The sequence below is a fragment of the Suncus etruscus genome, chromosome 3, assembly GCF_024139225.1.
Source record: "Suncus etruscus isolate mSunEtr1 chromosome 3, mSunEtr1.pri.cur, whole genome shotgun sequence".
In the NCBI taxonomy this organism is placed as follows: Eukaryota; Metazoa; Chordata; class Mammalia; order Eulipotyphla; family Soricidae; genus Suncus; species Suncus etruscus.
In genome coordinates, this window is record NC_064850.1 from 7,595,873 (window position 1) to 7,611,960 (window position 16,088).

General features: G+C 35.3%; 1 protein-coding gene across 1 annotated transcript in view; it reads right to left on the reverse strand.

Moving 5' to 3' along the window:
* The window catches only part of KCNH5 (potassium voltage-gated channel subfamily H member 5), a 323,014-nt gene extending 307,518 nt beyond the window's left edge, over positions 1-15,496 (reverse strand). The window contains exon 1 of the mRNA XM_049770324.1: positions 15,176-15,496. Within this exon, the coding sequence (XP_049626281.1) occupies positions 15,176-15,248 (73 nt within the window). The 5' untranslated portion in view covers positions 15,249-15,496. The remainder of the gene's footprint in view (positions 1-15,175) is intronic.
* Between the last annotated feature and the right edge of the window lie 592 nt (positions 15,497-16,088).

A 16,088-nucleotide genomic window follows, 5' to 3' on the forward strand; every position in this document is an offset into this window, starting at 1 on the left:
AACTCTCAGCAAGATGGGAATGGAAGGAACCTTTCTCAATCTAGTTGAAGCCATCTACCACAAGCCAATGGCAAATATTATCCTCAACGGAGAAAAACTAAAAGCCTTCCCTCTAAATTCTGGTACAAGACAAGGCTGTCCTCTCTCACCACTCCTATTCAACATAGCACTGGAAGTACTTGCTATAGCGATTAGGCAAGAAAAAGATATCAAGGGAATTCAGATAGGAAAGGAAGAAGTCAAGCTCTCACTGTTTGCAGATGACATGATACTCTACTTAGAAAACCCTAAAGACTCCACCAAAAAGCTTCTAGAAACAATAGACTCATATAGCAAGGTGGCAGGCTACAAAATTAACACACAAAAATCAATGGCCTTTCTATACACCAATAGCAATAAGGAAGAAATGGACATTAAGAAAACAATCCCATTCACAATAGTGCCACACAAACTCAAATATCTTGGAATCAACTTGACTAAAAATGTGAAGGACCTATACAAAGAAAACTACAAAACTCTGCTCCAAGAAATAAGAGAGGACACGCGGAAATGGAAACGCATACCCTGCTCGTGGATTGGCAGGATTAACATCATCAAAATTGCAATACTCCCCAAGGCATTATACAGATTTAATGCTATCCCTCTAAAGATATCCATGACATTCTTCAAAGAAGTGGATCAGGCACTTTTGAAATTCATTTGGAACAATAAACACCCTCGAATAGCTAAAGCAATCATTGGGAAAAAGAATATGGGAGGAATTACTTTCCCCAACTTTAAACTGTACTACAAAGCAATAGTTATCAAAACAGCATGGTATTGGAATAAGGACAGGCCCTCAGATCAGTGGAATAGACTTGAATACTCAGAAAATGTTCCCCAGACATACAATCAACTAATTTTTGATAAAGGAGCAGGAAACCCTAAATGGAGCAGGGAAAGCCTCTTCAACAAGTGGTGTTGGCACAATTGGATAGCTGCTTGCAAAAAATTGAACGTAGACCCCCAGCTATCATCATGCACGAAGTTAAAATCCAAATGGATTAAAGACCTCGATATCAGCCCCAAAACCATAAGATATATAGAACAGCACATAGGCAAACACTCCAGGACATTACAAGCATCTTCAAGGAGGAAACTGCACTCTCCAAGCAAGTGAAAGCAGAGATTAACAGATGGGAATATATTAAGCTGAGAAGTTTCTGCACCTCAAAGGAAATAGTGCCCAGGATACAAGAGCCACCCACTGAGTGGGAGAAACTATTCACCCAATACCCATCAGATAAGGGGCTAATCTCCAAAATATACAAGGCACTGACAGAACTTTACAAGAAAAAAACATCTAATCCCATCAAAAAATGGGGAGAAGAAATGAACAGACACTTTGACAAAGAAGAAATACAAATGGCCAAAAGACACATGAAAAAGTGCTCCACATCACTAATCATCAGGGAGATGCAAATCAAAACAATGATGAGATACCACCTCACACCACAGAGAATGGCACACATCACAAAGAATGAGAACAAACAGTGTTGGCGGGGATGTGGAGAGAAAGGAACTCTTATCCACTGCTGGTGGGAATGCCGTCTAGTTCAACCTTTATGGAAAGCGATATGGAGATTCCTTCAAAAACTGGAAATCGAGCTCCCATATGATCCAGCTATACCACTCCTAGGAATATACCCTAGGAACACAAAAATACAGTACAAAAACCCCTTCCTTACACCTATATTCATTGCAGCACTATTTACCATAGCAAGACTCTGGAAACAACCAAGATGCCCTTCAACAGATGAATGGCTAAAGAAACTGTGGTACATATACACAATGGAATATTATGCAGCTGTCAGGAGAGATGAAGTCATGAAATTTTCCTATACATGGATGTATACGGAATCTATTATGCTGAGTGAAATAAGTCAGAGAGAGAGAGAAAAACGCAGAATGGTCTCACTCATCTATGGGTTTTAAGAAAAATGAAAGACATTCTTGCAATAATAATTTCCAGACACAAAAGTGAAAAGAGCTGGATGTTCCAGCTCACCATAGGAAGCTCACCACAAAGAGTGATGAGTTTAGTTAGAGAAATAACTACATTTTGAACTTTCCTTATAATGAGAATGTATGAGGGAAATGGAGAGCCTGTTTAGAGTACAGGCGGGGGTCAGGTGGGTAGGAGGGAGACTTGGACATTGGTGATGGGAATGTTGCACTGGTGATGGGTGGTGTTCTTTACATGACTGAAACCCAAAAACAATCATGTATGTAATCAAGGTGTTTAAATAAAAAAATAAAAAAAAAAAAGAATACAAGGGCCCGGAGAGATAGCACAGCGGCGTTTGCCTTGCAAGCAGCCAATCCAGGACCAAAGGTCGTTGGTTTGAATCCTGGTGTCCCATATGGTCCCCCGTGCCTGCCAGGAGCTATTTCTGAGCAGACAGCCAGGAGTAACCCCTGAGCATCGCCGAGTGTGGCCCAAAAACAAAAAAAAAAAAAACAAAAAAAAAAAAACAGAATACAAAAATCTCTGGTTAGAGAGGATGATGGATAGATGGTTTGAGGAAGGTAGTGCTCCGGGCAGAGCTAAAAAAAAAAAAAAAAAAAAAAAAACTGACAATTCTCTTTATAAACGTATGTCTTTACAAGCAGATTTCCTTCACTCTGAAAACATGAGTTTATATCATGGAGCATAGACTTTTTCTTAAATTATTCTTCTGAGTGAGTGATATCAATAGATACAAGTAAGCTACATAGAACAGTAATTTAACAATATGAATATAGCACAATTTATTTGAACTAAATAAAATGTTGATTCAGATGGCTAAACAAAAGTAGAAATAATTTATATTTTAAACATTTATGTGCTTCTGGTAGGGGTGTATTGCCCATTTTTTCTATATATATCAACTACAGAAAGTAAGGCTATTTTCTTCCGTGCTCTTGCAAAATATAACTTTTTCCTACAGCTTAATAGAAAATAAATATATGTATGCATAGTTCTAGATAAATACACTTTATACCTTCCAAATGAGACTGATTATTATATAATAATATTGCCAACATTAAGTAGACCAATATTGTGGGAGTTTAAAATGTGCAAAGTCTGTTAATTTATTCAAACTTGTTCAGCTGTCATCAAAGATAAAAATATGCCTCTACTTTTCATCTTCTTCAAGATCAAAGGTACATTTTAAAGTTTCTGTGTTTCTTTGATGGTATTTATTTAATCTTTTATATGTCTACCTGAAGTAGCTCAAATGCATAAGTCATTTCAACAAGTATCTTATAAATTTTAGTAGAAATTACAACAATTTTGTTTTATAAAATATCTCCACAAACCAAATAAAATGTATTTCAACACTTGAAAGTTTCTGCTTTAATGGTGTTTTGTTCATGAGAAAATGAGTTTTTAAAGGGTACATTAGTTACAATAATTAAAAACAAAATTAATCTGTGATAGCAAGCCCTGTGATATCTAATCCCACAATACAACAGAAAGCCCTCACCCTAATAACAACTAACAGCACATTTTTTACTAGATTTTATTACAATGTATTTTTAAAAACATCTAAAACTGCATGACATTTGTTGGGTTACTGATCCTACCCTAATCAATAATTGTACTCCACCCTTGGGTGTGACCTGGAGATAGTATATTGGATTATTCCTTGCTTGGTATTCTGCTCCCACCCTAGGGTGGTACCTGATTCTTGTCAATAAAACAGTGGGTCTAAGAAAGGCTGGGGCTCATTCTTTGGTCTTCTTCCACTAAGCTGCACGCCATATTAGGAGCTGAGAGCTTTTGTGGTTTGAATTGCTTGCTTGAGCACTGGATTTCCGGAACCCATTCTTGTGCCTTTTCACTGTGTGAATTATTTTCTGTGGACCTCTACAACTGGAACTGTTTCCCCTGACCTAATCGGACAGGGGAATGGGAACTGCCTTTCCTGTCTGGGAGCTCGGTGGGAATCTAACCTTAACCAATCTCCTAGAGAATGTGACACTTCAACATTCACTGGTTAGGTAACCTTGCATAAAATCTAAATTAGTCAAAATGTATTTATCAGGAGGGAAGTATTGCATGTTTATGGTAAATCATTATTTTTCAGTCCTGTATATAAACAACCTTGGCTTTGTAAAATGACCTAACTCTTTTTGGAGGAACTGATATTTTTATTTGCAGGCAACTTTTCAATGCAATCGAACACTAATAACAAGATAACCAATAGCGAGGCAAAAGATATAGTACGGTGGCAGGTAAGGTATTTGCCATGCAGGCAACTGACACAGATTTATTTCCTGAGCACCACTCGGAGTGATCCCTCTGCACAGAGCCAGGAGTAGGCCCTGACACTGCTTGGTGTTGGTGTGGGGAAAAAAAAGACAAAATGATAAGTAACAATAATAAAGCTAATGAAAAAAATTGGTATAACCTATATATCTTGTAGTGGGAAAAATGATTCTTTAGAAAGCATTTGCAATCTAGTTAATTTCCTAAAGTTTTGATCTTTCAAAAAACTGTTTTACTATCTATGCTTCAGGAACTAATTGCTTAAAGGAAAGATATAGATCACACACTCATTTCTCTCATATTCCTATTTCACTGGGTCAATTACAAAGAGAATCTGATATTTCTGCCTTCTCTAGCTTTATTTGAGAACGGCCATTTCCTGAGTTAAAGAGAACTGATACTTCTTTGATTCTCAGACTCTAATTTTTATTTTATTGGAGAGGAGAACTATTTGCTTTAGTTTTACTTTTTCTCCAAATAAGCCCTTGATAAAGTGAATCCAAATGCTTCCATATTAGGCCATATTTACCAGTTTATGAGTGTTACTGTTTTGTAATTTGCTTTATTGGGGTTAAAATAAAAGAGAGAATCTCCCAGAGAATTTAGAACTTATTATATTGAGAGAAAATATAAAAGAGCAGATATATATTAAGTCTTTACAGCAAGGAAGTATGGCACAAAATATGACCTTTTACAGTTTTTTATGGAGTCCCTGGCAAGGTAGATGTTTTAACCCTGAATGCTTTATTGTCACTATTGGTAAGGTCTAGAGCTAGGACTGGACTGACTTGTTGAGATCAAATATATTTGCTCTTTTCACTTGATCTCTTCGCTTATAAGGACAGTTCAGAACTCTGTGCTCTGACATTAGAAATGTCCCCATATTATTCCTGAAATTTTACTAGTTACCCTGACTGGTAATAAAACTTCTTTTTAGTAGAACAAAAACTTCTTGAGAATTAAAACATCAGAATGTGTCATGTCTTTCATTCCTTAGTCTCAAAAGCTAATTTTCTTTCTAAGCCCAATTAAAAAGTACCTCTTTTTTTTAACCAATAATTCTTTTGATTTATTCTATGTCTATGTATATAGGTTGCATATGTCAGTTATGAACATATTTTATGCCCTGATATAAATCAGTGTAGTCAGTGACTATAATTTGCCTACTTTGTACATAAAAATTAGATTATAAATTATAGATTATAAAAAGAAAGCCATAACAAAATTCTTAACCCTAAGAATTATTAAGCTGGCTATAAATCAAAAATAATATTATATTAAATGGGAAATAAAGAATAACACCAGGATATCTAGACCAAAATTAAAAATATCCTGGGTATAATGAAAAAAATATCATGAAAATAAATAATACAATCCCAAAGATGTAAATTCAATTCTGGCCACATTAAGTGACTCATGAGAAGTATAGAAGTCTCAGATAAGATAAAGTTTAAATTATGATATAGAACTAATTTTCTGAAAATATGGGTAATCATGTAAAAAACATTATTAGAGATATTTGGGGTGTCCTTTAAATCTTAAGGAGAGAAATAGAGAAAAGAAATGGAAGAGTGGAAAAAAGGAAAGTAAGAAGTAAAAAAGGAGAATGGAAAGTAAGCAGATACAGGATAGAAAGATAATGCAGGAAAGGAAGAAAATAAAGCATACGTCATAATAGCCAAGAGATAATATGTGTAAAGAGGACAGGGAAACAGACTAAAATCTTGCAAAGCCAGAAAAGAACTTTGCATTCATTCACTTGTAACCATCTAGGATATTTCAACTTTAGACTGTAATAAGAAGTTTGTAAATGAGGAATTCAAAAACTAAAAATGAATGACCAAAATTTAGAAGCATCAATTATTATTAGTGCATTCAAGTTAATTCTGGTTTTTTGCTTATTATGTGACAAAAATATTTCTCAGCATTTTGCATGTATTATTTCACTTAATCCTCTCTCCAGCACCATAATAGGCACTACTATTACTTTAATTTCACAGAGTAGAAAACTAGGTTCAGATAAGTGACAGAACTATGAACACAAAAAAAATGTCACGCTCTAGGATTTCTCACTTCCAAGTAATGTGAACATTATCATCACAGGAAAAAATGGGGAAATATTTTATTCCATGTTTTATTATGCATCCCCAATGCTACCCCTAGGAGATGGTAGACATTGAATACATTTTATTACATTAATGAATGATACACTAGCAATGAGTTCAAACTATTCGTAGGGAACTTTGTTCTCAGACTATTTAATCATCATGAAGAATTCTTCTCTAAATCCTACAAAATAGGAAACAAATCATTAAAATGCATTCCCTTGTTCCCAAAATTTAAAAATGTGCTATTAAAAATGTTTATAAAATGAAAATAAAGGTTGTTTCCATTTAATACTAATGAGTTCTTCAATTTTCAGTAAAGACTGATGATCTGAGAATTTGCCTCTGAAAAGTAAAAATCTTTTACTCTCTTCTACTGGCTACTGCACTGCAAAGCAAATTTCACTCATGAGACTTAAGCTAGTAACTTTGAGCAAAGAGTAAAACTTATTCATAACTCCTAACAAATAAACTGCTTTAAAATTATTGAATTATATAATCTACAAACTTATAAATAGTCTTTACATAACTCATAATAGTTCTGTATAAAAAAATACAGTTTTAAACCGTTGGAGATTAGAAGTGAAAACAAGTATTTCCATCATTCTTGACATCAAGCAAGAAGAGGAGATAAACATTAGACCATTTATATATTTACCTTTAACATTCACATGAGTCTCAATTTATTTGCTCTATACAATGTAACTTTTATTTTCATTTGTATGTATTGATTACATTTTTTTTAAATTTTGGGGAGGCCATACCTGTCAGTGGTCAGGGGTAACACCTGGCTCTTTGCTCAGAAATTGCTCCTGGTTGCATTGGTGAAGGGAGTGTTCTTTTTATAACTGAAACTGAACTACAAACATATCTGTAATCATGGTGTTTAAATAAATATATTATCTGAAAGAAAGAAAGAAAGAAAGAAAGAAAGAAAGAAAGAAAGAAAGAAAGAAAGAAAGAAAGAAAGAAAGAAAGAAAGAAAGAAAGAAAGAAAGAAAGAAAGAAAGAAAGAAAGAAAGAAAGAAAGAAAGAAAGAAAGAAAGAAAGAAAGAAAGAAAGAAAGAAAGAAAGAAAGAAAGAAAGAAAGAAAGAAAGAAAGAAAGAAAGAAAGAAAGAAAGAAAGAAAAAGGAGAGAAAGAAAGAAAAATCAAGAAATCAAGAACGAAATCACTCCTGGTAGACTAAGAGGACCATGTGGGACACTGGGGATCGAACCTGGGTCCATCCAGGTCGGCCATGTGCACAGCAAAACGCCCTATCGCTGTGCTATAGCTCCAGCCTCTGATTACATATTTTAGACTATACTGTTACTCACCCAGATTAGTTAATAGATTTGATCAATATTGTTTTGGAAAAATTATTAAGTTGGTTAATTCAAGAGACAATCTAAAAAACTAGCACTTGGTGCCATGTGCTTTTCACAACAGAGAAAAATAATGTGTGTAATGATCCATATGGATGTGTAAGATCCATATCCTCAAGGAAGTTATTTAATATTTCAACATTTTCATAATGTCCCAGTAGTATATGATTCTAATGCATTTAATTACCTCTATAATTTGCTAAATTTTGTGCCTACGCCTCAAATCTCAACTAAAATATCTCACAAAATCAAGAATTTTGTATGAAATATTTATATTTCTCTCACTACACAAGACCAAGAGAAGTAAATCAACTTCACTTAGATTTTAACCACTCTTTCTAAATGTTCCTTTTATTTGTTTTCCTTATCCTCTCCCGTGTGAAAAATTGTATCAGAAAAATATTAAAATATATAAACCGTAGGCCCGGGGAGATAGCACAGCGGCGTTTGCCTTGCAAGCAGCCGATCCAGGACCAAAGGTGGTCTGTTCGAATCCCGGTGTCCCATAGGGTCCCCCGTGCCTGCCAGGAGCTATTTCTGAGCAGACAGCCAGGAGTAACCCCTGAGCACCACTGGGTGTGGCCCAAAAACCAAATATATATATTAATATATTTAATAGCAATAGAATGCATATGTAACCAAATCCTAAAATGTCTAAGGCATACAATAAAATTTATCTGACAATATTATCATTTTTACATTAGACTAAATATCTCTTAAGACTTTTTTTTCAGTTTTAATATCTCTATTATAATGAAAACATTTAAATGGCTCTTTGTGGTCATTCTTTAGTGATAAAAATAATAAGATAAATGAGGTTCATGTTACACATTAATCTAAAGTATCTAGTGGAACAAACAGGATTTTTAAAGTGTAATTACAATATAATTGACAAATAAAATTATATATTTATGGCACCTAACTATAGTTGGATACACATAAACATTACAAACTAATTACCCCAATCAAGCTTGCTAACATATGCATCAATATATTCAGGAAGAGTTTCCTTAAAATTCTTTTTAAGGAAAGATGTTTTATAAATATCCCTTTCTTAGATTACAACAAAACTACTTTCTTTTATCTTAATATTCATAGTAATTGGTGGTGAAGATGTTGCACTGGTGAAGGGGGTTGTTCTTTTGGATAACTAAAACCCAACTACAAACATGTTTGTAATCATAGTGTTTAAATAAAGATACTAATTTAAAATTTTTAATGGTTTCAGATTGTGATGTGTTTCATGCTCATTGGATTTCATGATATATTGACATATCTTTATTATACATGAATCTTTTACTCATAAAATTACTGTATGACAGGCTGAGCATACGAAAATCATAGTAATCACTTCAATCAGTGATACAACATGGTACTCCATAATACTGCAGAATAATCCAAACCCAAACCCAAAAAGTCACAGCATGAACAATGGGGCACACATTCTCACCCCAGGTGCCTCAAACACTTCTGAGTGTGGCCCTATTATTTTAAAGTGTTGTATGGCATACTGTTTTATTCATTAAACCTAATTTTGTTTAGAACACTTTAGAATAACTCTTAATATATGTTATTTAGCCTACAGAAAAAGCCTAATGTGAAGATTCAGACTTGCTGATCGAAGGAAATTAAACCACAGAGAGTATTAAACCCTCCAATCATTTTTGGAGGAGTAGGTAAGGTTTGGGGGAAACTCTAAAATTAAAAATATTTATTTTCACTTTATAGGTTTAAATTTTAGATAACATCAAAAATTGTCGAATCATAATATTCTACATAACTATAAACTTTTAGCATATCAATATAGTCAAATTGCTATCCTGAATTGTTTCTGTTTCACCAATTTATATTATGTTAAAAAATCTCATAGATAAAAACAGCTGTTGAACTATATTAATCCCTTCCAATATTTTCCAACCAGTATTATTTATGTTGCATTTTTGTGGAAAAAAAAAACCTTTTTCATATATGCCATAATCACACTAAAAATTGCATTTTCTACAATGAAATTTTGTTAATCTTCCAAAGTAAATATTTTACTTATTTAAAATACTTACTTTACTTGCTTATTATTTACCTATTTCTTTATGTAAGTTGTTAATAATATCATATTAATTTTGTCAAAAATATCAGTCACCCTTAATAAACACTGTACTAATTAAAAGAAAGAAATATTTTTTTTGAATCATCCAATTTTTTCCTGAATTACACTTCCCTACATGTTATAGATATTTTCTTTAAAAAGTAACAACTAATATTTATTTTGCCAGCCAATCAACCATGTACAAAAAGAAGAGAGAAAAACAAAGATATTGACTACTTGGTTCACCTGCACAGAACCTACAGTGACCTCTTGTGGTACATACTAAATCCAGAGTTTTAGAAAACAATATAGGATTTTTTTTTCCTAGAGACTGAAGAATATAAAAGTATTGCTCATCTACACTATCAAACAGCTGTGATTAACAATGACTGTAAAAGAGAGCTATTAAATCAACTAAGAGATTACTATATGGGAATCCACTCTGTCACTGCCAAATAAGATCATCATAGCTAGTTTTGCTATTGAAAAATAATATTTTAAAAGGTGGGAATTTCTGATGAGGATACAAATGTCCTCAGATAAGCATCTTTCTAGTCAGCAAAGAAATACATTTATTATATAATGTAGTTTAGGTTTTAGAGACAATCTTCTATCTTATTTATAAGGCTAGTTTAGGAAGTGGTCGATATAAATTGTAACTGCAGTGATGTGTTGAAAGTAAAAGTGATTCATTATACAATCTGAGTAAACCAAAGCTTCAAAAGCATTATGTGGCTTTGTTAATATTTCTTGATGTTACAGAAAATGTTTCAAGAAAAATAAAAACCTCAAGTTTTAAAAGACCCAAATTTCTAATGTTTTATTATCTCTTTTAGACTGGATGATTCTTAAAAGTTTTTATTCCTTTTCACTTTGTTTTTAAATCACTGGTTTTCTACTTCTTCTTTTCTTTTCTTCTCAGCTTTTATAATACGTTTTAAGTTATAATTCTTATAAATGCTAATTATAGCACAAAAGTTGAGTTTTCCTATAGTAGCTGAATAAAGAAATTCCTTGTACAACCTATCTAAAGAAAAATGAAAATGGACTTGAGGATTAAGTGACTCATAAAATACTACCACTTGTATTTTATTCTTTCCTGAGCCCAATTTTTCTCTAAAGAGAAAAAAGCCATTTTTAAATTTTTCTATGCTTAAAATGTTAAACGATCACTTATTCTAGTAAAAAGACATTAGTTTTTCAAAATGGCAATCTAGCTTAATCAAACTAATCAGTTCTGCCCATTTTTGAGGAATTAAAGAGAACATAATAAAATGTGCTTCCCAGAAATATAATCATATAAAAGTCTTTCAAATGTTTTGTTTTTATCTAAAATTCTATCTAGAAGACCTAAAAACTCTTTCTTTCAGATATATACCCTCTACCCACAAGTGTACAGCTCCTTTCAACCCAGTATTTATTGTTGAATAGTTTTTACAAACCATTGAAATTAAAATAAGGGAAGATAGTATAATAATATTCTGGACAAAATCACTCAATAAGCCCTTTACAGGGGCGGAGGTTCTTTTATAAGATATCATACAGATGTAACATCTCACCATACTGTTCACTCTTGCTTTCCCTTGCAATGTATTTAATCCCAGAACTCAAAAAGTATTTATGTAAGCCTTCCTCTTGCAACTCTACCTTTGACTTTTACAACTTCTTAGAATAATAATGTGTTCTCTATCTCCACTAAAGTACAACATATAATTCCTTTTACTTGTCTAAAAATTATCTTGTCTTTTTATCTTAAAATTTAAAAAAGAAATTTCCTACTTCTACTATTTTGGGAATTGTCTGTTAAGTGTATGTGTATTTATCCTACTCAATGGCCCTCATGATTCTAGTTTATAGACTTTGAATCACCAGTTACGATTCAAAGCGCTTTCTTGTAACAGACTGAGTCAAGTAAATAAGGAAAATCAAACTCTAATTTCAAGAATGTAAAGTAACTGCAAATGGGCTAGGCCACTGTTACTCTGGAAAATCGCAAGTATTCTGGAACTTTCTGAGGAAATCTTTGGGTCTAAAAATCTATACCCAAATATATCAGACATCTTTTTCTTTTGTTCAGAATCATCAAGAAATTCTCTGATAGACTTCTAATTGGCTGCAATTTCAGTTCATTGATGGTACACATGAACAAATAAATAAACTATGATGTTTTCTCTTTGCACACATTTTATTTTCTCTATCCTATCTGTCATTCTCACTTCTTTCTCTATCTCTCTCTTATACACACAAACTCACACACACACACAAACTCACACATATATATTCTGTTCTTTGTAGGTGAAAGTGGTGGATTTCTACCTCTGTCTTTGTATCTTGGTGGATAACTTGTCTATATATTGCAGCTCTCTATATGTGTTTCTAAGTTCATTAAACTCTCACTGAAACAAAACAACGTATTGTCATGACAAGAAGAAAATTTTATCAGAAAAATAATCATTTCATGGGATAGAGGTAAACAGATGATACCAGGCTATGTGTCTTTAATTATTAAATGTATTGAGAGGGCTGACTCCATTCTTTCTTTTACCACAGGCCTACCAAATTTTCACTTTCAATGTTTCTAAATTAGTGAATAATGAAATAAATCCTCACTGTGACGATCCAATCCCATTGGGAGAATCATAAAGAGGATTTCTCTGCTAATCTCAAATAATTATTTGCTCTATTACATAGAAATACAAACAACTATGAGTTCTCCCAAGTGAATGTGTTGACCAATTTAATACAGTAATAATTACTTTCCAGTATTCTCCCTGTGAGTGGTACCAAGAGTTTTCAGCATTTATTACATATATATTACCACCTATTCTACATTTATTACACAGATACAAATAATAACGTAAGTTCACCCTTACCTCAAATATCTAACACATATCAAACATAGTTTAGAAATTTTAGGTGGCAGTATTAAATATTAGCCATCAGTAATCAAAAATGGCTTAAAATACTGTCATAATTTTTATCCACACTTGGTATTATCAATGGAAAGGAATACTCCTATAAAGAAACTATGTACATGAAGAATAAAAAGAAAAAAGCATTCAATAATTTGAAAGATGGATTTTAAATAGAAGTAATTGAAGAAGACATTTTAAACCACTTCAGGTAAGTTTTAATTTTGTGATGTCTGAAATGAAAGATTCTAGAAAAGGACTCACAGTTGTAGTTCATATGAGGAGTTTAACCAATGTTGGTCTGCTACTTAACTTCAGGAAAGAAATTTTTCTTTCTCTTTACCACATAGAGCAACAGAGAGCCTACAGGCGTTAATTTTAAGGCCTTATTGGAAGAGCACTTTTACTGACTAAATTGCATGGAGTTGAGATAACACAAGAGGATGAGAAAGCTAAAATAAATAAGACTGATATATCTTATATAGCTGATTCTAAGAACATTTATGTTTTCCAATTTGTTTGCTTTAACACTAATATCCCCTTGTACTCCAGGTCTTTGTATAATAATAATAATATAAGAAGGTGATTGATTGATAGATAAATAGATAGATAGCTATACATATATAAACACAGAATTGACTATTATAAATTTATATTTCATATTTTTATAAAAATAAAAACAACCACGAAAGCACATTGGGTGGCTAAAAATATTAGTCATTTTAAAAACTAGGCCATTCCTCTTATTTTTTAATCCAGAAAGTCTGCTCTATACTTTTATAGTATTAAATACTGGCCAAAGTGAAATAAATAAAGTCATAAGTCTCAACTTAAAACAAAATCCCATGTTAGAGATTTAGAAAAAGCACTTTGGGATTCTTTATAAGCCCGAAACCAGGAAACAATACTTGCAAGCCTACTTTTAAACAATACTAACCTAAGACTTAGTATGACATAATCTACCAACTCAGAGGAGCATAATTGTATTTAATTATTTATTATTATTTAAGTGTTCTGCCTTGCCCTCTGTACAGAACTTCTCAAGAACAGATTGTCTTAATTTTTATTCAAAAAGCTCCACTGAGATCCTAGTGTTTAAGACACCCAAACAAATATTGGTTCAATGAGTGAATTGATGAATAAGTAAACAATGAATTATAGAACTGCATAATGCATTCTTCTTGCTTTGGCCCAAGCTCTACTGTAATCAATTTTAAGAAATGTCTTTCATATAAATCTGCAATCTATGGATTTTCAAAATAAAAGATCAAGCCTCTGAAGGCTTAAGAAAAACTTTGAAGGATACTTTACATATCTCAATTTGAGAATTATATAAAAGAATTTAGAAACAGGTGCAAGGTGTCTATTTCAATAAGAGAAAAAGTTTATAAGATCTTAAAAGAAGACATATAAGCATCTCGTTTAAAATATATTTACAGAAATTAATATACAAAAGAGAGGCATTTTAAGAGCACTTCAAGGCTAGAGAATTCTAACATAGGTAGCACGAAAGAATGACATGTCTAGACTTCTTTCTCCTGTTACCTAAAAAGCAGTAATTATACCTTCCTTTCTACATTTCTTCTACTTATGTTGAATCCGATATATCATATAAATTAACATACACCAATGCACAACTTTAGAAAAGACTTTAAACACAAATTAGATCACTGTGGTTGCCTTCTTATGTTTTAAGAACAGCTGTATACGTTTTACTCCATCTATTCTGGTCCAGCACAAGGTTCAGTGTTTTTAAGAGGGCCCAATTTTTCATTGGGCCCAAAAAGCTGCTCTAGAAGCTAGAGCTTCTTAATAAGAAGCTTCTCTTGCAACCATTCTAACTCTAAGAATGTGTTTAGTCTGCAATCTCCTGGGGAATGAGAGAGAGAGAGAGAGAGAGAGAGAGAGAGAGAGAGAGAGAGAGAGAGAGAGGTGGGGGAAGGCTGAACCAGAAGAACATTCCTCACCCTAACAAAACTCTTTTATCCTCCAAACATCCATGCACAAAACCCCCAACTCACACCCAACCAACCCTCCTCTTCCTCCTCTTTCTCTTTCTCCTCTTTCCCTCTTCCTCCTCCTCCTCCTTTTCCTCCTCCAGTTCTAGGCTCTGGACAAGTGAAAGAAGGTTGATAAGCACCTCTGGGGGGGGGGGGGAGAGGACCATTAACTAACTTTTCTCCACCACCACCTAATCCCTCCTGCTCCCCCCCAAAAAATCTAGATCCCAATCAATACCACTTTCCAAAAATCACTAATTAGTGTCTCCCCCCACCTCCCTCCAGGGGTATGGGGTAGAAAGAAGATGTAGGGGGGGGGCAAGAAAGCAAGTGGGGAGGGAGTGGGATGCATGGAGGCGTGAGTGATGGGGTGGGTGGGTGGGGGGTGCTGTTTGGAACTGCCAACTCTTCTTACCACTGGAGCGCCGGACGATGTTCTCCAAAAACGTGTTCTGGGGTGCCACCAGCCCTCTCTTGCCCCCCGGCATCCTGGGTTTGGGGAGCGGCGGCCAGGATCCGCGGCGGGGGAGGGGGGATGCAGGCAGCCAAGAGGATGGGGGTGAAGGAGGAGGAAGAAGAGGGAGTGGAGGCAAAGGGGCAGAGGCTCCAGGCGAGCTCCAACGAGGTGCGGCGGCGGCGGCGGGGTCCCCGCACGGCGTCTCGAGGTTGGGCGGCGCTGGGGAGGAGGACCAGGCAGTTCATGGTAGTAGCGCACCCCCGGCCGCCGCTGCCCAGACTGTGGCGGGGCCGCACACGCACTCGGGGTTCGGGATCCGCAGGCTCGGAGGGCCACAATGCGCCTGCGCCGCCCCCGCTGTCGCTGTCCCGCTGGTGCTGATGTTGGAGCTGAAGATGCAGCCGGGGCGCGCGCTCAGCATCCTCTCCAAGCGCACCGCGCGCCGGGGAGCCGGGCGCGCCAGCCACAGTCCTGGGGTCCCTTCCCCCCCGGGGGCAGCGAGATCTCAAGGCTGCTCCGGGTGTTCCAGGCGCCTTTGCCCACCCAGCTGGCCCCCCTTGCCTTGCCCAACTTTGGCAGATCTGTGCGTCCCCGGTGGGGACCGCTCTGGAGTCTCCTCTCTTCTCCTCTCCTCTGTCCCTGGAGATGGATGGAGGCAAAGATGCTGCAGAGCCGGGAAGGCAAAGGCGAGGAGAGAAGCAGAAGCGGGTGCGAGGTGGGAGAAAGCCGGGTTCACATCTTTTCTTCTGACCCCCTAGAAGCCTGGCTAGTGCCAGCGAGGATGCCAGGCAGCAGTGTGGGTGGCTACCACCGGTTCCAGCGGGGACGGGCTGGGCGGTGCGCAAGAACGCAGAACTGCCAGCCACCTGAC